Here is a 20,375-nt window from a genome sequence, read left to right on the forward strand (position 1 = left end):
GCATTGCAGTTCACATCCCCAGCAGCCACCCAGGCAAGCTGCAGCCAACCAATGTTCATTCAGTCATTCGACCACCAGGTCTATGCTGCGTCCTTACTCATATCAGTAGCTCACATGTATGGAGTGCCTGCCATGTGCATCTCATTCTCACAACAAGCCTTCGAAGTGGGAGCTATTATTCTCTCTCCTTAGCAGATGGAGAAGCGGAGGCACAAAGAGCCTAAGTGACTTGATCAAAAGCCAGGAATCGTTCTAAATTGTAGGGGTACGGGGTGTGAGAAGGAGATAGCATCTCAGCTTTCAAGGAGTTACACTCAAAGGGAAGAAACAAAAATAACAGAAATAAAAACAGACATAAAAGTACAAAGAGAAAGAAGCAGGTGAAGGGGATCAAGAAAGAAAGGAAATACCACTCCAGAAAACATCTCACGAAATCTTTGAGTAGAGACCTAGCAGAGATGAGGGGGCCAGGTGTGGGGATATCAATAGTAGCTCCGTCCAGTCAGATTTCAGTGATGCTGGAAATGCTGCCTAGCTCTGCTATGAGGAAGCCACCAGCCATGTGTGGATATCAAGCACACAGAATCTGTGACTGAGGGGCTGATTTTTGTTCATTTTAGTTCGTTTGTGTTTAAATAGCCACGTGTGATGACTGGCTGCCCTGTGGGATGGTGCAGACTAAAGGAATGGCTTTCTGGGAAGAGAGGCACGTGCAAAGGCCCTGAGGTAGGACAAGGTTCGGCATGCAAGGACCAGCTGAGTGGCCGAGGTAGCTGAGCAGAGTGGGCAAAGAAGAGAGAGAGGACGTGGAGATTGGCTCAGAAGGTCGCCAGGGGTCAGATAACATGGGAGCTTCTTGGCCAGAGACAGATCTTCAGCATCTCATCTAAGCGCGGTGGTGGCCAGTGAAGGACTGGGAAGGGTGGGGGTGTCCTAAACAGAAAGGGCCACCCCAGCTGCCCTGTGCAGAGAGTACCATGGGGAAGCAGGAGCAAAAGAAGGGCCAGCTTTGGGGACGCTAACGTCCCAATCCAGGCGAGAGATGGCGGAGCCCTGGGCTAAGGCATTGGTGCTGGAGGTGGTCAGAAGCAGAAGGAATGGGATGTTTCTTAGAGCCTTGACTTTTAAATGGATTTCTGTTAGGAGGCCCTGATAAGGTTCCCTTCCCTTTCTGTTCTATTCCATACCCCACGACACCCTCTACTTCTGTAATTTACAACACTCAACGTGTTTATCATGACATGTTCAATAGCCCATTACCCCTAGACTGTAAGCTCCCTGAGAATAAGGGACCTTATGTCTTATGTTTTCTGCTGTAACCTCATTGCCTGGTAGCCTGTGCCTCATGATAGCCATTGAGTAAGTTTATTTTTTGGAAGTTTGAATGAATGAATATGGATAAGCACAGGGCCTCCCACACTGACCACACAGCCAGCCCACAGCCAGTGAGCTGACAGATTGGACTTCAGTCCCAGATCCCTGCTGACTGACCACATTCCAACTTGCTCTACAGCTTGTGGCTGCTCGGACCATGGACAGTGTGACGACGGGGTCACAGGCTCCGGGGAGTGCATCTGCGAGACGGGGTGGACGGGCCGCTTCTGTGACACCCAGACAGGTCTGTTGTGGGGGTGGTCGGCCGCCAGCAGCCCCGCGCTGCAGCAGACCTTGCCAAGAGCAGTCGACTGAGGGTGGGGGTCTGAGCGACATCTGTAAAAAACAGCTGAGCCGTTCACTTATCCATGAGGAAAAGCTGGCTATGTGGCCCCGGGATCAGATCTGGGGACCTGGAGGGAACTAGATGAAAAGACTTAACTCAAAGCCAGGAAACCAGCCTGCAGTCCTGTCAATCATGGAAGGACCCACCTCAAGCAGAGGAGTATTGGACAGGAGTGGTCCCTCAGGATCACTGCCCAGGTCTGGTTGTGTGTGGACATCGAGTTGGAGGGTTTCATGGAAAATACAGTATTCCGTGGAGGCCGGGATCTGACCCTGAACTCTGCTGCTTACTAGACACATGGCCTCAGCAAAGCCACCCTCTCGGAACCTTGATATACTCGCCCGTAAACAGAGAGCCTCTTGCACAGCTTGTAGGAAGCATTATTGTGAGGGTCAGGGTCGTGGGTTTGGAATGCCAGTGCGTGTGGGCACTCAGGAACGGGAGCTGCCAGTATCATCGTCAGTTACTGTCGTCGTTGTCAGACCTCAGTCCTTACTGAGCTGTCAGTTTTCTGAGTTCTCCCTTGCACCCTGAGCCCTTTGTTCCAGTCAGAAGGTCTAAGGTGTGAAGGTTGATGATCAAGTTGTCACTTCATTGTCCCTGGGGGCAGAAGGGCGTGACCGAGCTCTTATGAGTAACAGCAACCCAAAGTGCCAGAATCCTGGCAGTCCTCGTCACTTCGGTCCCTCCCCCTCCTCCTCCCCCTCCTTCCCTCCCTGCTTCTCCCCCTGCGCCTCCCCCTCCTTCTCTGCTAACCATCCCATGGCTTCAGGCTGCCTCTGGATACTGCAGCCCCTTTCAATCACCAAAGCCCCAGATTAGTGGTACCCTAAGAAGGCCCTTGAAATTCCGGATGTTCAAGCTGGATTTAGAAAAGGCAGAGGAACCAGAGTTAGAATTGCCAACATCCATTGCAGCATAGAAAAATAAGAGAATTCCAGAAAAATATCTACTTCTGCTTCATTGACTACACTAATGCCTTTGACTGTGTGGATCACAACAAACTGGAAACTTCTTAAAGAGATGGGAATACCAGACTACCTTACCTGCCTCCTGAGAAATCTGTATGCAGGTCAGGAAGCAACAGTTAGAATAGGACATGGAACAACGGACTGGTTCCAAATCGAGAAAGGAGTAAATCAAGGCTGTATACTGTCACCCTGCTTATTTAACTTCTATGCAGAGTATATCAGGCAAAATGCTGGGCTGAATGAAGCACAAGCGGGAATCAAAATTGCCAGGAGAAATATCAATAACCTCAGATACGCAGATGATACACCCTTATGGCAGAAAGTGAAGAACTAAAGAGCCTCTTGATGGAGGTGAAAGAGGAGAGTGATAAAGTTGGTTTAAAACTTAACATTCAAAAGACGAAGATCATGGCATCCAGCCCCATCACTTCATGGCAAAGAGATGGGGAAACAATGGAAACAGTGAGAGACTTTATTTTCTTGGGCTGCAAAATCACTGCAGATGGCGACTGCAGCCATGAAATTAAAAGACGCTTGTTCCTTGGAAGAAAAGCTATGACCAACTTACACAACATGTTAAAAAGCACTACTTTGCCGACAAAGGTCTGTATTGTCAAAGCTGTGGTTTTTCCAGTAGTCATGTATGGATGTGAGAGTTGGACTATAAAGCTGAATGCCGAAGAATTGACGCTTCTGAACTGTGGTGTTGGAGAAGACTCTTGAGAACCCTTGGACTGCAAGGAGACCAAACCAGTCAGTCCTAAAGGAAATCAATCCTGAATATTCATTGGAAGGACTGATGCTGGAGCTGAAGCTCCAATACTTTGGCCACCTGATGTGAAGAGCTGACTCACTGGAAAAGACACATGCTGGGAAATACTGAAGGCAGGAGGAGAAGGTGGTGACAGAGGATGAGATGGTTGAATAGCATCACCCACTCAATAGATATGTGTTTAAGGAAACTCCAGGAGATAGTGAAGGACACGGAAGCCTGGCGTGCTGCAGTCCATGACATCACAAAGAGTTGGAAGCAGCAACAACAAAGAAGACCCTAGAATTTCTGCTCCAATTTAACCATCTCTTCTGGAACCCCATGCTCTCAGGGCCAAAGAGCGAGTCTGCAAAATTCATCCTTGATGGCAGACTTTGAGGTATAAATTTTCACTGGTTGCCCCTAAGGTTAACATCTTTGCATTCCGATCTGGATAACATGGCAGAAGTAAAGTCTTACTACAAAAGAGTAATTCTGGAATCTCAGAATGCCAGGCTGGGAGGGCCTTAGTAAATCACCCCACAGCCCCCACCCTGGAGCTGTAAGGGGGCACCTCAGAAAGACGGGGGCAGCCAGACGGCGTCTCGGAAGCTGCCTTAGCTGGATCCCGAGCCTCACATCACAGTGAGAGATGAATCACCACTTCTTTCTTTGCAGCACTGCCTCCCGTGTGCACGCCTCCTTGTTCTGCTCATGCTACCTGTAAGAACAACAACACATGCGAATGTAACCTGAACTATGAAGGAGACGGAATAACGTGCACAGGTGAGTCCCATCTGCACATGGGTGGAATGGCGGCGGGGTGCAGGGGCGGAGCAGAACTCAGTCAGGGGACCTGGGCTCTGTCCCAGCCCTTCTGCTTCCTGCTTGGGCCGCTTCAGCAACGCCCACCCTCTCTGTGATGGGTTTGCTCATGCCTAATCTGCCCACTTCCCAGGCCATGACTTTGAACTTGCTTTGCAAATTGCAATGCACTTTGTTTTATGATGTTTTTGTAACTTTACAAATAATCTGGTCTTATGTGAAAAAATTGAGAAAATATTCTATAGTATCTTCAGACAGTGCTTCCCTCAGCTACAACTTAGCGACTAAACAGCAATTTTCAAACAACAGTGAAACCTACAGATAGTCTCACCACTCACTGAGAATCACTTTGAACACAGCTATGTCTCTATCTCTAGTAGTTAGGATATAGGTTCAGTCACACAGAGATCCAAATAAACAGTGGCATAAACAAGGCAGATGTTTAGATATTTATTTTTGTCTTGTTTAGTACTTTAGATGGAGGTATCCAGAGCTAACGTAGGATTTCTCTGTGAAAGTCTGGGGCCCAGACTCCTTCTGTCTTGTTGCTCTGCCATCGTTCACTCACCTGGCCTGAGATGGCCACACCAAAAGCACATCCCAGGAAGCAGAAGGAAAGAAAGTCGGGGCGGTGGAGGGGGTGGTGGAAGCAAACCTCATTCCCTTTAAGGACATACCTAGGGCTTCCCATGTGGCATGGCGCTAGTGGTAAAGAACCCATCTGCCAATGCAGAAGACACAGTTCAGCCCCTGGGTCAGGAAGATCCCCTGGAGGAGGAAATGGCAACCCACGCCAGTTTTCTTACCTGGAGAATCTCATGGACAGGGGAGCCTGGTGGGCTCTAGTCCATGGGGTCGCAAAGAGCCAGACATGACTGAAGCAACTTAGCAGACACAGAAGTTGCTAAACTCCTGTCTGCTCCATCACATTGCCTAGAACCTCATTCTCTGTCATACCTGGGACAAAGGAGCCTGAGAAATGCAGTCTTCAGTTGGTCAACCATGAGCTAAGCTATAAATCTCAGATAGAAAAAGGAGACAGGAGATATTAGGGGGAAACTAGCAGTCTCAGCAGAGAAGGCAATGGCACCCCACTCCAGTGCTCTTGCCTGGAAAATCCCATGGACGGAGGAGCCTGGTAGGCTGGTCCATGGGGTCGCTAAGAGTCGGACACGACAGAGCGACTTCACTTTCACTTTTCACTTTCATGCATTGGAGAAGGAAATGGCAACCCACTCCAGTGTTCTTGCCTGGAGAATCCCAGGGACAGGGGAGCCTGGTGGGCTGCCATCTATGGGGTCGCACAGAGTCGGACACGACTGAAGTGACTTAGCAGTAGCAGCAGTCTCAGACACATGTACCTTCTGTTTTCATGAACATTCATGAAAACATGAATGTCCCTATTCATATAGGGACAGGTGCTTTCTTTACAGAACTGAGATCTGCTACCCGCTACTTTATCATCTGCCACGAGGCAGTCCAGAATTGGCTCAGCACCCTCAGTGGCAGCAGAGACCCAGGTTCTGCCTGTCTGCTCTGCCAGCCTCGGGCCTTCTGTGCTCACGTTCATGCTCTCAGCCAGAAAGGCAGAGGAGAGACATCAGAGGGTTTTCCAGCTACTCCTGGGGCTGGAGCTCATCTATTAGTGAAGTTGAAATTTGGGGGATTGTGGAAACAAAGGTTGAGAGGCAACACAAAAGAGTGGAGGAAAGTGGGCTTTGGAATCAAACCACCCTGGGTTTAAAACCAACCTCTCCACGTGTAGCTAGTTTGCCTCTGATGGTCAGTTAAGCTCTGAGTTTCGGTTTCTTCATCTGTAGAATGGGGGTAGCAGCGTCAGTGTCAGAGAGCGCTCAGCAGTGCCTTAACCCTACACACACACACACACACACACACACACAATGTCCTAACATTAAAAACCCAAACTCATTAGAAAACTACTGTCAAAGTGGAGCCTAGAAGTTTGTGATTAAAAAGGGCAGAGGTGGACAGATATCCCCAGGCCTGGGCTATTAGGGCGGGGATCCCCACCCTCCAGAATCTAACACCTGATGATCTAAGGTGGAACTGATACAATAATAATAGAAACAAGGTGCATAGTAAATGTAATGAGCTTAAATCACCCTGAAACCAACCCCCAGCCCCTGGGAAGATTGTCTTCCATGGAACCAGTCCCTGGTTCCAAAATGGTTGGGGATCGCAGTGTTAGGGTGTTAGCCACAGGACACTAGTGTTGGCAAAGGTAGCACAGAGGCCTCCAGGAGGCGCTGACATGTGGGGGCCCATTTCCTCGCCCACTGTACCTGGTCCTGGGGTGACCCGCACCCTAATCTGAAGCCCCTGTTACACAGAGTCTAACTTCCTCTGCTCTGGCAGTTGTGGATTTCTGCAAACAGAACAACGGCGGATGTGCAAAGGTCGCCAAGTGCTCCCAGAAGGGCACGAAGGTCTCCTGCAGCTGTCAGAAGGGCTACCAGGGGGATGGCCGCAGCTGCACGGAGATCGACCCCTGTGCAGACGGCCTCAACGGCAGGTGTCACGAGCATGCCACCTGCAAGATGACTGGCCCGGTGAGTCTCTGTCCCAGGGAAACGGGGGGCGGGGTACCACCTGGGCCTCCCCCAGCCTGGCTTCTCCACTCAGGTCACCCTTGGCCTCTTCCCAAGCCTTCTTCCCACCCAAGTCTATTTCTGTATTTCTTGATAAGTCAACAAGCTGAATACAAAGTGGAACCCGATGCAGGAAAAGGACCTTACTGGAAAAACTGGTTAGGTCCACTTAAAGTCTATTGTTTAGTTAATAGTAACACACCAACACTAGTTTTTAATTTTGACAATGAACTGTGGTTAGGTAAGATGTTAACATTAGGAAAGACTGGGTGGAGAATATAAGGGGACTCTCTGCATCTTTTCTATAAATCTAAAATTATTCAAAATACAAACCGAAAAAGTTAGTAAGAAGTGGCAGGAAAAGTGCACTCACTCACACCGTTTCAGAGTGCAGTCAGTGCCCTGTTGCCCCTTTCTCTGATGGGACGGGAAGATGGTGGGAGATGATGTCCATTACGGCTACAAATGTGAACTCAACAGTCGGGCAGCCTCTGAGTCTTGGCTCCTGGCCTGATGTGCTGTGCAGTCTGGGGCTGGCTGCTTAACCTCTCTGAGCCTCAGTTTCCTTAGTCACAAGTTATGAGCCTCATAACAATGCAGACCTCACAGGACTATTCATGGGGATTAAAGGAGATCATTCATTGGCTCGACGAATGGTCATCAAGCACCGGCTATGTGCTGTTGTAGCTGTCAGGGATGTAGTGATCGAAAGTTTATACATGCTAGAAGGAAGAGGCATGCTCAGTTCTGAAATCAGGCCAGTGTGATAAAAGGGACCAGGAGACGGGGTCTCCCTGAGGAAGTGACCACTGAGCTGGGATGTAAAGGAGGACATTCCATCCTGAGTCTGGACAAAAGCGAGACAGAGCAGTAACTCAACTCCCACTGGACGGGAGAGGCACCCTTCTGGGCATCTCCTACGCTGATGGTAGCCCGTGGAGCACCGGGGATTCCGGGGGCCCAGAGGAGAGGCGTTTTCATCTTTGCTCTCCCCCTAGGGCAAGCACAAATGTGAATGCAAAAGTCATTACGTGGGAGACGGGCTGGACTGTGAGCCAGAGCAGCCACCCATCGACCGCTGCCTGCAGGACAATGGGCAGTGCCACGCCAACGCCGACTGTGCCGACCTCCACTTTCAAGGTCAGAGTGATCTTGGCCCGAAGCGCCTGATCTTCGGGGTTGGGGAAAGAAGCTCTGTAAGAGCAAAAGAGAAAAGCCTTAAAAACTGGGACCGAATAGCCCATGCATTGCCCAGGAAGTGGTGGGCTTCTGCAGTCCAGGGGCAGAGTGCTCGGAACTGGACTGTGGGCGTTAGAACCACGAGGGGCTCACAGGCCAGCTGCTATACTCATTCTTCCCTGGTTGCTTAGCAACCCTTGCCACTGTGGATTGGAACTGAATCTGAGGAGCATAGTTTAAGATGTTAAATAACAAAGAGATAGTGCCTGCCGCAAGCAGAGCAGAGGTTTCTTTGTAGTTGTTTTAATAATAGCACATCAATCAGCATATATGCATTCACTTCCAAGGATGATTTGAATGGCTTATTGTAAACCCTCAGGTAGAATCACACTAAGAATCATAACACACAATAAAAAGCCAGGTAGCACTGCAGAGATGTGGGTGGTGGGGCATCTTGACCCCCTGATGGAGAAAAGCCATCCGGGACCCACTGGTGGGGTTCTGAGCCCAGGCCAAGGAGGGACCGCAGTGGTTCAGAAAGCGATTCACAGCACCGTGCATTGTGGCCAATCAGGATTTACTGTTTGTGTTATAGACTTGGTAATTTTAGTGGCGCAGCTTTCTGACATCTCAATAATAACTGTTGACTTAACACCTGCTACGGACTGGCTTGGTCTGTTTGGGTTGCTGCAATATAGCCCAGGTGGCATATAAACAACGGAAATTTATTTCTCAGTTCTGGAGGCTGGAAACCTGAGATCAGGGTGCCTGTGTGGTGGGGTTCTGCTGAGGACTGTCTTCCAGGTTGCAGACCACTGACTTCTCCTAGTGTCCGCACAAGTGGAAGGAACAGGGAGCTCTCTGGGGTCCCTTTTATAAGGGCTCTGCCCACTCATTGTGGTTCCAACCTCCTTACCTAATAATCTCCCAAAGGCCCCACCTTCTGATATCACTGTTAGCAAATCAGGTCTCACTGCTCACCGCTTACAAAATCAATATTCACAAACGTTGGTAGAAAGAAAAGGTACCAGCAATCCGGGGAGGTGGTGGGCTCAGTGTCCACCCTCCCCAAACCAGCCTCCAAAGATTCTGCTTGGCCATGAAAGCTTTTAAAGGGAAACAGGGACGTAATCTCAGTTAATCATTGAGATGAGGGGGTCAGAGTTGTCACTCTCCCCCACTGTGTGCAGGTTGGTCAATTTCTTATGATTTTTTCTTTACATGTTTTATTGTTCACACAGTCGGTTCATGAAATGACTGAAGGGAAAGCTAGGGAAGAGATCTGGTCATCTGTTAATTACTTATTCTTCATTTCTACTTCTTTGATTTATGGAAGAAACCAACACATTAGGCAAGGTACCATGTGATCAAAAGATTTGAAAGCTGTGCTAGGGTTGGAGATGCGTAGAGCATGGGGATGCCTGGTTTAAGGTTAGTGACAAGACAAGGGGGCCTCCTGCAGAGAGCTCTGCCTGCCAAAATCTGCTTGCTTACATGAGATAAATTGCTGTCTTCTGTCTTACTGCTTTTCTTCTCCTGGTTTTATTAATCTTAAAAGGGCCTCAGCTGCATTGGGAATCTCCTTGCAAAAAGAGACAGTGTCATATATTGTCATATATCTTATGTATTTCTCCTGCTTATATACCCTCTATTTCATCCCCCAAATGAGTTGGAGGGGTCTTATGACTTAATACATATTATGGACTGAATGTTTGTGTTCCTCATAAATTCATGTGTTGAAATTCTAACACTCAAAGTAATGATAGAAGCAGTCCTGGGCAGGAAAGAGCTCCCTTGGGGGCTACAGTTGAGGCTTGAAAGATGCTTGAGCTGATTAAGCACAGAGGAGCTGGCAAGTCATTTCTGCTGGGGTACTCGTGGACAGCAGAGAATTATCAACGGTAGCTGGAAAGGGTGAGGCAACAAGGGGGTATGGTGTAATATCAAGGCTATGACCCCAAGGTAACAGGGTCTCTCCTGGGGAGAGGAATGATACAAGGGAGAGAAGGGCACTCTGTAGACATGGAGAGTGAAGAAAAGGAAAGGATCCACCATAATGTAAGGTTTCCATCTTCAGAGACCGACTCAGTGGTGGTGTTAAGGCAATCTGGGAGATGGGGACCCAAGAAGCTTGAAAGCTTGGTCGGGGACATTCTGTGTTCAAGGTGATTGTGGATCTTCCAAGTTCTATCACAAGGTGATGGTAGAACTTCAAAGCAGAGATTCTGTAGGCACTTGCTATATTGGATGGGGTCAAGAATGATCAGCTGGGATAAGAGATGTTGATTCATGAGTCATTTGTGGAATCAAGAGATACTTGGGTTTTTTCTTTAGAGCACAGTTCATTTAACCAGTCCTGCCTGTTGCCACAGCTCACAGAATCTATGCATGCCTAGAGCATCACCCATCTTCTCCCAGGGGCTTCACTCTTCTACTTTACTATGAATACCAAGAAAACTGTGGTAGTGATACTAAGTGACCAGGAGTCACATTTGGATCCACCTTCTGTTGTAGCTGGGTGGTTACCCTTAGCAAGACAAGACGGCATTGGGATAATGGCCCAGCGTTCTGGTGGGCAGGTCACAGAGTCAGTCGTCACACACTCGGGGAAGTGTCTAGTCTCACATAGTGCAGAGGAGGGCACACCAGCATAGCCTTTGAGGTAGCCAGTTTGGCGATGTGTATGGAGAGCAATACAACAATTCATGCCAAGACTCATAGTGCCATTTCAAGGGACACATCCTGTAGGAACAATCTAAGACTTGAATAAAGGTAACCTGGTGGCTCAGACAGTAAAGAATCTGCCTGCAATGCAGGAGACCTGGGTTCAAACCCTGGGTCGGGAAGATCCCCTGGAGAAGGGCATGGCAACCCACTCCAGTATTCTTGCCTGGAGAATCCCATGGACAGAGGAGCCTGGCATGCTACAGTCCATGGGGTCACAAGGAGTCAGACACGACTGAGCAACTAACACTTTCACTTCACACCCCCAGTAAATGATGATCAAATATACTGTTATGTCCTCTCAAAGGCACAATTAAGAATTGTGTTGTCATGGCAAGGATACAAGGCTAACCATTCCTCCCCAAGCTGTTCTGCTGGTGAGTGTTTATGTTCCAGATCTGGCTGACAATATTATATAGCCTGTGGAGTGAATATACTGTTGACTATGGTCAAAGAAGAAAATCTTGTGGATTTCCTGTTGGTAAAGAATCCGCCGGCAATGTAGGAGACCCTGGTCAGGAAGATCCACTGGAGAAGGGATAGGCTACCCACTCCAGTATTCTTGGGCTTCCCTTGTGGCTCAGATGGTAAAGAATCTACCTGTAATGCAGTAGACCTGGGGTCGATCCCTGGATTGGGAAGATCCCCTGGAGAAGGGAAAGGCTACCCACTCCAGTATTCTGGCCTGGAGAATTCCATGGACTGTATGGTCCATGGGGTGACAAAGAGTCAGACATGACTGAGTGACTTTCACTTCACTGGTTTGGACTCTACACTTCCCCTGCAGGGGGCATAGGTTTGATCCCTAGTCAGGGAACTAAGATCCCACAGGCAGAAAAGCCAAAAAGAATAAAGAAAACCTTAATCTTAGCTCTTTTGGAGGGTGGAATGTACCCTTTTAGTAGCATCTGATAATGAACTTGACAATATAAAAATGTGACTTGGTTCTTGATCTATTTCTGATCTCTGCGTTAATTGGTTTAAAAGAGATATATATTTAAAAGTGATGAATATTTTCTAGTATCTAAGGGGAAAATGGCTTGAAAACTTTTTTAAAGGCATAATGGCAATCAGAAAATACATGGGTTCCTTGGCAGAAACTCATTTTAATGTATTTTTTTTCATGGCTGTGAAGTTCACAAAAATTATTCAACTAAAAGTATCAAGGTAAAATCATGCTGTCAGAGAAAATGTATAATATAGGAAAATAATCCTCATTTAATGTTATAAGAAAGACTTCTAAAAACTATATATGCAGCATACTGCCATATTTGTGATATATATGACATGCAAATGAATAGGAAAAAAGACTGAAAGGGTGAAATTACATCAAAATTAAAAGTTACAAAAATAAAAATTCTGGACAGAAGTATATTAAAATGTTAGCCATGGAGTAATGATTATTTCCAGAGAGCAACAAGATGGGTGATTTTTATTTCTTTTCCTTTCTGTGTGGCCCAGATTTCCACCTCGAAAACGTGCTACTTTCATAGTTAGAAAAGAAATAAGTATTTTAAATGACATGTCAAAGGAGAGTGACATCCCAAGAAACCCTGGGATATGGCCAGCCCTCCGCTTTGAAAATCTCTGCTGGGAGCACTGCCAGCCGAGGCATGGGGCTGAACAGTTCCTCTCCTCCCCCTTCTAGACACCACCGTTGGAGTGTTCCATCTACGCTCCCCACTCGGCCAGTACAAGCTGACCTTTGACAAAGCCAGAGAGGCCTGTGCCCAGGAAGCTGCAACCATAGCAACCTACAACCAGCTCTCCTATGCCCAGAAGGTGGGTTTCCAGTCTGTGGGCATCATGCAGGCAGGGTCTTCTGGGTGTACGTGGCGCTTCCTCTTAACACAGGGGAGGCTTCGGCTGTTGCCTTCCTGGAGCAGGGGGTTCGGGGAGCTCCTGAACTGGGGGTCTGTCACATGTCAGCACAGAGTGGGCGCTTCACTGACATCATCCATTCTTACAACATCCCTGGAGGTCGGTGTTCCTACTGCCATAAGATAGGGCAGCTGAGGTTCGGAAAGGTCACGTGCCCAGCGTCACCCAGCCACGGAGTGGCAGACCCAGGACTCAGTGTACCCCAACTCAAGTCTGCTCTCGATCATGACGTCCAGCCCCCAGGGCAGAGGCACCGATGTGGGCACCGCACGGCTGGAAACTAGGAGATCAGTTGCCCACAAGCCTAGGGTCCCTGAGCCCAGAGGCAGCCAAGTGTCCTTGGAATAGCCCAGGTTCTCTACGCCTGGGGGCATTGCGAAGGGCGTGCAGAGAAACTGCCCCAGTCAGCCAGGTAGGAGCTGCAGCTCTGGCCAGGGTAACTCTCCCGGCCTCTAACGTCAGAAGCCCAGCCCATTTGGAAGGGTCAGCAACTCAGAATAGCCTACTAGTGAGTGCTCACAAGGTCACTGCCCATCCTCATGATTTTACTGCCCTTCCTCCAACCTCCAGCATGACCAGATCTTCAGACCTGACGTTTCTTTACAAGGAGAAGCCCTTGATGCCAGGACCCAGCATCTTGGAGGGTCAGAATTTCTTGTTTCTCCTTCTTGCTCGAGCTTCCCAGGTGGCTCAGCAGTAAGAATCCACCTGCCAGTGCAGGAGCTGCAGGAGACTTGGGTTTAATCCCTGGGTCAGGAAGATCCCCTGGAGGAGGAAATGGCAACCTGCTCCAGTATTCTTGCTGGGATAACCCCATGGACAGAGGAGCCTGGCAGGCTACAGTCTATGGGGTTGCAAAGAGTCGGACACTACTGAACAACTGAGCATGCGTACGCATGCCTGCTTGTTCATTGTGTGACCTCAATCAAGGCATTGAAACCCCTGTCCCACCTGGCATGTTTGTAGAGGACTAAAGGTAATAAGCCACACAACGGCTTCCCTTGTGCTCAGCTGGTAAAGAATCCACCTGCAATGTGGGAGACCTGGGTTTGATCCCTGGGTTGGGACGATCCTAGGGAGAAGGGAAGAGGTTGCAAAGAGTCAGACACAACTGTGCAACTTCAAAGTAATAAGACAGAGTGACTGACTCACATGGGAACTCAGGTTTTAAGATTAAGAGCTCTGGAGTAGAGTGCCTGGGTTTGAACCTCAGCTCTGCTACTTGCTGGTTCTGTGACTTGGAGCAAGTTACTTAACCCCTTTTGCCTCTATTTTCTCAATTATCGAGACTTTTTTTTTAAGGTTCTATCTCAAAGGGTTGATATAAGTGATAAAGGTTTTGACACATGAAAAGTGCTTGCAAAAGGACCTGGCCCAGAATAAGCTCTCAGTAAATATTATGATGATGGTGATGCTGGCAATGATGGTGATCATGATGAGGATGATGGTGAGGATAGTGATGGTGATCAATTGGAGTTCCATCAACCCATAAACAAAGAAATTTGCACCTAGGGGTAACGAGCTAATTGTAAATCCTTTCTCAAGAGCAGAGGGAAGAAGAATGAGTATGAAGGACTTGAGCACTTACAGGGAAGAGAAGGCACCACTTTCATCCATCCAGTGGCTCAATCAACAAAAATGTAATGAACACCTACTATGTTCCAGGCACAGGGGTACAATAGGCAAAATGAGCTACAACTCCTGACTCCATGGAGTTTTCGGTCTGATGGGGGAGTTAGACATTAGCCACAAAATTCCACAACAGATATGAAATCACGGCTGACCAACATCCACGTCTTTGTCTCTACAGGCCAAGTACCACCTCTGCTCAGCAGGTTGGCTAGACAGTGGGCGAGTAGCCTACCCCACCTCCTATGCCTCCCAGAACTGCGGCTCTGGGGTCGTCGGGATAGTGGACTACGGGCCAAGAAACAACAAGAGCGAGATGTGGGATGTCTTCTGCTACCGGATGAAAGGTAATGGCCCCAACCTCGCTTCAGATTCCAGGCCATGCAGCTGCTAAGCCATCCTCAGCTGGGCCGGCCGACCTCCCAGCATTGAGACGGCATAGCCAAGACACCTGCCTCACCAGTGGGAGACTCTGTGTGTTTCTGCCTTCTAGATGTGAACTGCACCTGCAAGGTGGGCTACGTGGGAGATGGCTTCTCGTGCAGTGGAAATCTGTTGCAGGTCCTAATGTCCTTCCCCTCGCTCACAAACTTCCTGAAGGTCTGTACCACCTCTATTTGCTTTCACCTTGGGTGGAGGGGTGACCTCAAAGCAGATGTGAGTCTAGTCCTTGAGAGAAAGCGGAGGCTCACAGTCAGGGTTGAGAGTGTGGACACAGCTGCACTGCCCAAGTTTGACACTTAGATTTGCCACTTACTTGTGCATCACCTTAAATGAGCTGCTTTCCCTTCTGGGCCTCACTTTGCTCATCTGTAACATGGAGATGACCCAATCTCGTAGGGTCATTGTGACAAATTAATGACTTGATACTTGTAAAGTGCTTAGCCCTGGGGCCAACAGATGGAAAATGCTATCCTGGTGTTAGCTGGTAACTCATCCGTTTGTCTTCAACTACAGCAGCTTCAGAGTCTGCCCTGTAGGAATAAATTGCTCTTTTGTCTTCATGGACAGGGTGGGGCACAGTTAAGTCTGCCTGGTGATCACCCAGTGGCCAAATTCTCAATATACAGTCAACTTGCGTTTTTCACTGCACTTTTTTCTTTAAAAAAAAATTTTTAGTTTTGGCCATGCTACATGGCTTACAGGATCTTAGTTCCCCAACTAAGGATCAAACCCACACCCTCAGCAGTGAAAGCACTGAGTCCTAACCATTAGACCACCAGGGAATTCCTGCACTGCGTTTGAAGTCACTTTAATATTCTACAAGTCATGTCCAATGAAGAGAAAGCCCCTGTTAGAGAGGAATTGGTATTGACTATGGGAAGACTACACAGAAGAAATATATAAAAAAGATCTTCATGACCCAGGTAACCATGATGGTGTGATCACTCACCTAGGGCCAGACAGCCTGGAATGTGAAGTCAAGTGGGCCTTAGGAAGCATCACTACGAACAAAGCTAGTGGAGGTGATGGAATTCCAATAGAGCCATGCTGTTAAGGCACTGCACTCAATATACCAGCAAATTTGGATAACTCAGCAGTGGCCACAAGACTGGAAAAGGTCAGTTTTCGTTCTAATCCCAAAGAAAGGCTATGCCAAAGAATGTTCAAACTACTGCACAATTGCACTCATCTCACAAGTGCACTCATGTCACACACTAGCAAAGTAATGCTCAAAATTCTCCAAGCCAGGCTTCAACAGGACGCGAACCATGAACTTCCAGATGTTCAAGCTATATTTAGAAAGAGATCAAATTGCCAACATCCATTGGATCATCAAAAAAGCAAGGGAGTTCCAGAAAACTATCTACTTCTGCTACACCAAAGCCTTTGACTGTGTGGATCACAACAAACTGTGGAAATTCTTCAAGAGATGGGAATACCAGACTACCTTACCTGCCTCCTGAGAAATCTGTATGCAGGTCAGGAAGCAACAGTTAGAACCAGACATGGAATAACAGACTGGTTCCAAATTGGGAAAGGAGTACATCAAGGTTGTATATTGTCACCCTGCTTATTTAACTTATATGCAGAGTACATCATGCGATATGCTGGGCTGGATGTAGCACAAGCTGGAATCAAGATTGCTGAGAAAAATATCAATAGCATCAGATATGCAGATGACACCACCCTTATGGCAGAAAGTGAAGAGGAACTAAAAAGCCCCTTGATGAAAGTGAAAGAGTGAAAAAGTTGGCTTAGAACTCAACATTTATAAAAAACTAAGATCATGGCATCTGGTCCCATCACTTCATGGCAAATAGTTGGGGAAACAATGGAAACAGTGAGAGACTTTATTTTCTTGGGCTCCAAAATCATTGCAGATGTTGACTGCAGCCATGAAATTAAAAGAGGCTTGCTCCTTGGAAGAAAAGTTATGACCGACCTAGACAGCATATTAAAAAACAGAGACATTACTTTGCCAACAAAGGTCCATGTAGTCAAAGCTATGGTTTTTCCCAGTAGTCATGTATGGATGTGAGAGTTGGACTTTAAAGAAAGCTGAGCACCAAAGAATTGATGCTTTTGAATTGTGGTGTTGGAGAAGACTTGAGAGTCTCTTGGACTGCAAGGAGCTCAAACCAGTCAATCCTAAAAGAGATCAGTCCTGAATATTCATTGGAAGGGCTGATGCTGAAGCTGAAACTCCAATACTTTGGCCACTTTATATGAAGAACTGACTCACTGGAAAAGACCCTGATGCTGGGACAGATTGAGGGCAGGAGGAAAAGGGGATGACAGAGGATGAGATAGTCGAATGGCATCACTGACTCGATGCACATGAGTATATGCAAGCTCCAGGAGCTGGTGATGGACAGGAAAGCCTGTGTGCTGCAGTCCATGGGGTTGCAAAGAGTGAAACACAGCTGAGCAACTGAACTGAACTTATCAAAGAACTGAGCTTTGATATTACTAACAGCAATAATAGCAATAGCTAACATTTCCTGTGTATTTTCTTCACACAAGGCATTCTCTGAGGCCCTTCAGGTTACTTTTCACTTGCTTCACAAAACATACACTACATAAGGGAAATTATTTTCTCTGTCTTGTGGCTAGCATATAGTAGGTGCTCAGTAATACTTGTTAGACAGAATAAATCCTGATGCAACCTTATGAAGTCACTTTTGCCATTATTCCCATTTTCCAGATAAAGAAACTGAGGCTTAGCAAGGTCAAGGACACAGCCAAGGAGAGGGGACGGAGCATAAGTACAGGGCTTGTAGAAACAGGGCAGAAGCTAGACCAAGGACCCCAAAATAGTGAGTCTTTGTCCACAGACCAAAGGTATCCACTTAACTAGCCTAAAGACTCAGGGTTACTGTAAATATTCTAAAGATGAACACCCAAACCAATGTGTGTGCTGTGTGGGAATGTGGCTTGTGACAGCATCTCAGAGAAAAGACTTTGTAGAACAAAACCCACTGGCTGTGTGCCCTTCAGCAAATTCTCAGCTTCTCTGGGCAGCAGCAGGGTTCTCTGCACGATGACAGTGCTGAACTGGGAAGTGCAATTTCTTAAAATCTGTTCAGTGAATATTTGTTGAGTACTTAACAATGTGCTTGAAATATATCAGTGAACAAAACGGACAAGAAACAGAATAAAGAAAATAGTATTGAATGCTAGAAGGCGATCTAGACCACAGGGGTGGGGAGGGGACCCACAGCATTCCCATGTCGCCTAGAGTGATGAGAGAAGGCCTTAGTGGGAAGGTAAGAAGTAAGCAAAGTGTGGACAGAAGAGAGGAAGTTAGCCATGGAGGTTTCAGGGAAGAACATTCCAGGCAAAAGGAACAAAGGCAGAAGGCAAAGGATGAAAGGCAGGACGTTGCTGAGCAAGCCTGAGGAATGTCAAGGCCAGTGTGGCTGGAGCAGGGTGAGCAAAAGGACAGCTGGGTGCAGGGTCAGAGGAGCAAGAGTCCAGGTGGTTTGGGCCTCATGGGCGCTGCAAGGACTTTGGCTTTTCCTCTGGGTGAAGTGGGCGCCTTGCAAATTTTTGGCAAAAGAAGACTGGAATTCACTTAAGATTTCAAAGACTACACAAGCTGCCTTGCTGAGAATGGCCTGTGATCTGGCTGTGTCTTAGGACCATAAGATTTATCGAGGAAAGGAAAAATCCTCCTAAAATTTTCCCAAGGGGCAGTCAGAAAGATGAGCAGGTGAGTGGCCGCCTGAGCTGGGGTGATCATCAGGAATACTCCCAGAGGGCTGATGCCACCCTCTCCAGCCAGCCCCTGAACACCACGCTGACCCTTCTGACCACCTCCTTCCTATCCCCAGGAAGTGCTGGCGTATTCCAACAGCTCAGCCAGAGGCCGGTCATTCCTGAAGCACCTGACGGACCTGTCAATCCGAAGCACCCTCTTTGTGCCCCGGAACAGTGGGCTCTGGGAAAATGAGGTGAGCTGGGTTCCTGGTATCTGTGTTTAGTGCTTCTAGACAGTATCAGTTATCACCTCAACAATGCAATGTCACAAATGACCCCACCGTGCAGTAGCTACATTTATGTGGCTCACACACTGCAGATCAGCTGGCAGTTCTTTTGGGCTTAGCCAGGCATGCTTGTGTGTCTGAGCTGGGCTGGCCATCAGCTGATGTAGCCTGGCCTGTCTGGGACTCTGCTCCACAGGGCTCTCACGCTTCAGCAGGTTAGCTCAGGCATGTTCTTCTGGCAGAAAATGCCAGCACTTTCTAAGACCCTGTCTGGTCTCATTTGCTAACATACCACACACCCAAAAAGTCAGGTGGCTGAGCCCAAAGCCAGAGTGGGAGGCCCTCAGAGTTATATGGCAAAGAGCAAGGATACAGGGCGAGGTGAAGAACTGGGGCCAGGGATGCAACTGATCTACTGCACCGACCTCCTTCATGTCACGGCACACAGGAACTGGCCGCGTTTATTAAGCCCACCCACAGGCTCCAACAGCCTCAAGCCCTTATCCCACTGAGGGCTGAGAGAAGCAATACCTCTGCTCACTTGTTACCACTCAAGACCCACTCCTCCCAGGACATCACTGGGAAGCTTTGCTTAGACCATTAAAATGACTTTCAAAGTGGAGGCAGAAAAGCCAAGGCCTTGAGAAGTGATTTTTTTTCCTGTGTCATCCTTATCATGAAAACAAAAAAATATAACTTGACTTTTAAAGGCCATTCTTATGTCTCTCCTCTCCTCTCAGACCCTGTCTGGGCGGGACATAGAGCACCACCTCTCCAACATCAGCATCTTTTTTTACAACGACCTTGTCAATGGTACCATCCTGCACACGAGGCTGGGAAGCCAGCTGCTCATCACCTCCAGCCAGGACCAGCGTCAACTGGTATGAAAAGTGTTCTGGGCTTATTGGGAGAAATGGAGATAATAAATGCAAAGTTTCTAGCATAGAGTAGGTGCTTAATAGATGGCAACACTTATAATGTGAAAGAAAACTCTAAAGCTGCAGTAAGATGGTACCAGCTGAAGACCAGAACACACCATACTGACTGTCAGGCAGCCCCTACCCCTTGAGAACTAAGCCCCTGGTGACCGCCAGCCCCAGAAGCTGATAATGAGGACCTATAAATGAAACCATTCTAAAGCTATCTGATTCTCTGCCTTTATTTCTATCAGATTGTCAGCCTATCCCAGGTGTTAACATGTGAGCCTTGAAGTCAAGTGATCCTAGTATGTCTGCCACTCACTCTGCTCTAGGACTTTAAGTAACTTGTCTGAACTTCTCTGGGCCCAGTTTCTTTACCTGTAAGACAGGGATGTTGGTGATGTGTTGATGATGGCGATAGCATCATATGTTAATGATGCTTATGATGGTAACAGTGATATTATTTTGATAATGGTGGTATTGATTATTTCGATGATGAGAGTGGGGATGATGGTGGTGGTTGTGATATTAGAAGTGGTGATAGTGGTGGCGGTAACATGACCATGATGTTCAAATCATAGGCTTTTTAAAGTATTCTTTCAACTGAAGTATAGTTGATTTACAATGTTGTACTAGTTTTAGGAGCACAGCAGGATGATTCAGTTTTTTATATATATATATTCAGGTATACATGTATTTTCAGATTCTTTTCCTATATAAGTTATTACAAAATATT

General features: G+C 47.6%; 1 protein-coding gene across 1 annotated transcript in view; it reads left to right on the plus strand.

Annotated features, from left to right (window-relative positions):
- STAB2 (stabilin 2) overlaps positions 1-20,375 on the plus strand; it is a 164,092-nt gene that overhangs the window by 135,747 nt on the left and 7,970 nt on the right. Inside the window, exons 57-65 of the mRNA XM_065921136.1 lie at positions 1,514-1,618; positions 4,121-4,228; positions 6,644-6,837; positions 7,875-8,016; positions 12,428-12,561; positions 14,471-14,636; positions 14,783-14,889; positions 18,567-18,686; positions 19,460-19,600. Of these exons, the coding sequence (XP_065777208.1) occupies positions 1,514-1,618; positions 4,121-4,228; positions 6,644-6,837; positions 7,875-8,016; positions 12,428-12,561; positions 14,471-14,636; positions 14,783-14,889; positions 18,567-18,686; positions 19,460-19,600 (1,217 nt within the window). The remainder of the gene's footprint in view (positions 1-1,513; positions 1,619-4,120; positions 4,229-6,643; positions 6,838-7,874; positions 8,017-12,427; positions 12,562-14,470; positions 14,637-14,782; positions 14,890-18,566; positions 18,687-19,459; positions 19,601-20,375) is intronic.

Source organism: Muntiacus reevesi, chromosome 1 (genome assembly GCF_963930625.1).
Source record: "Muntiacus reevesi chromosome 1, mMunRee1.1, whole genome shotgun sequence".
NCBI lineage: Eukaryota > Metazoa > Chordata > Mammalia > Artiodactyla > Cervidae > Muntiacus > Muntiacus reevesi.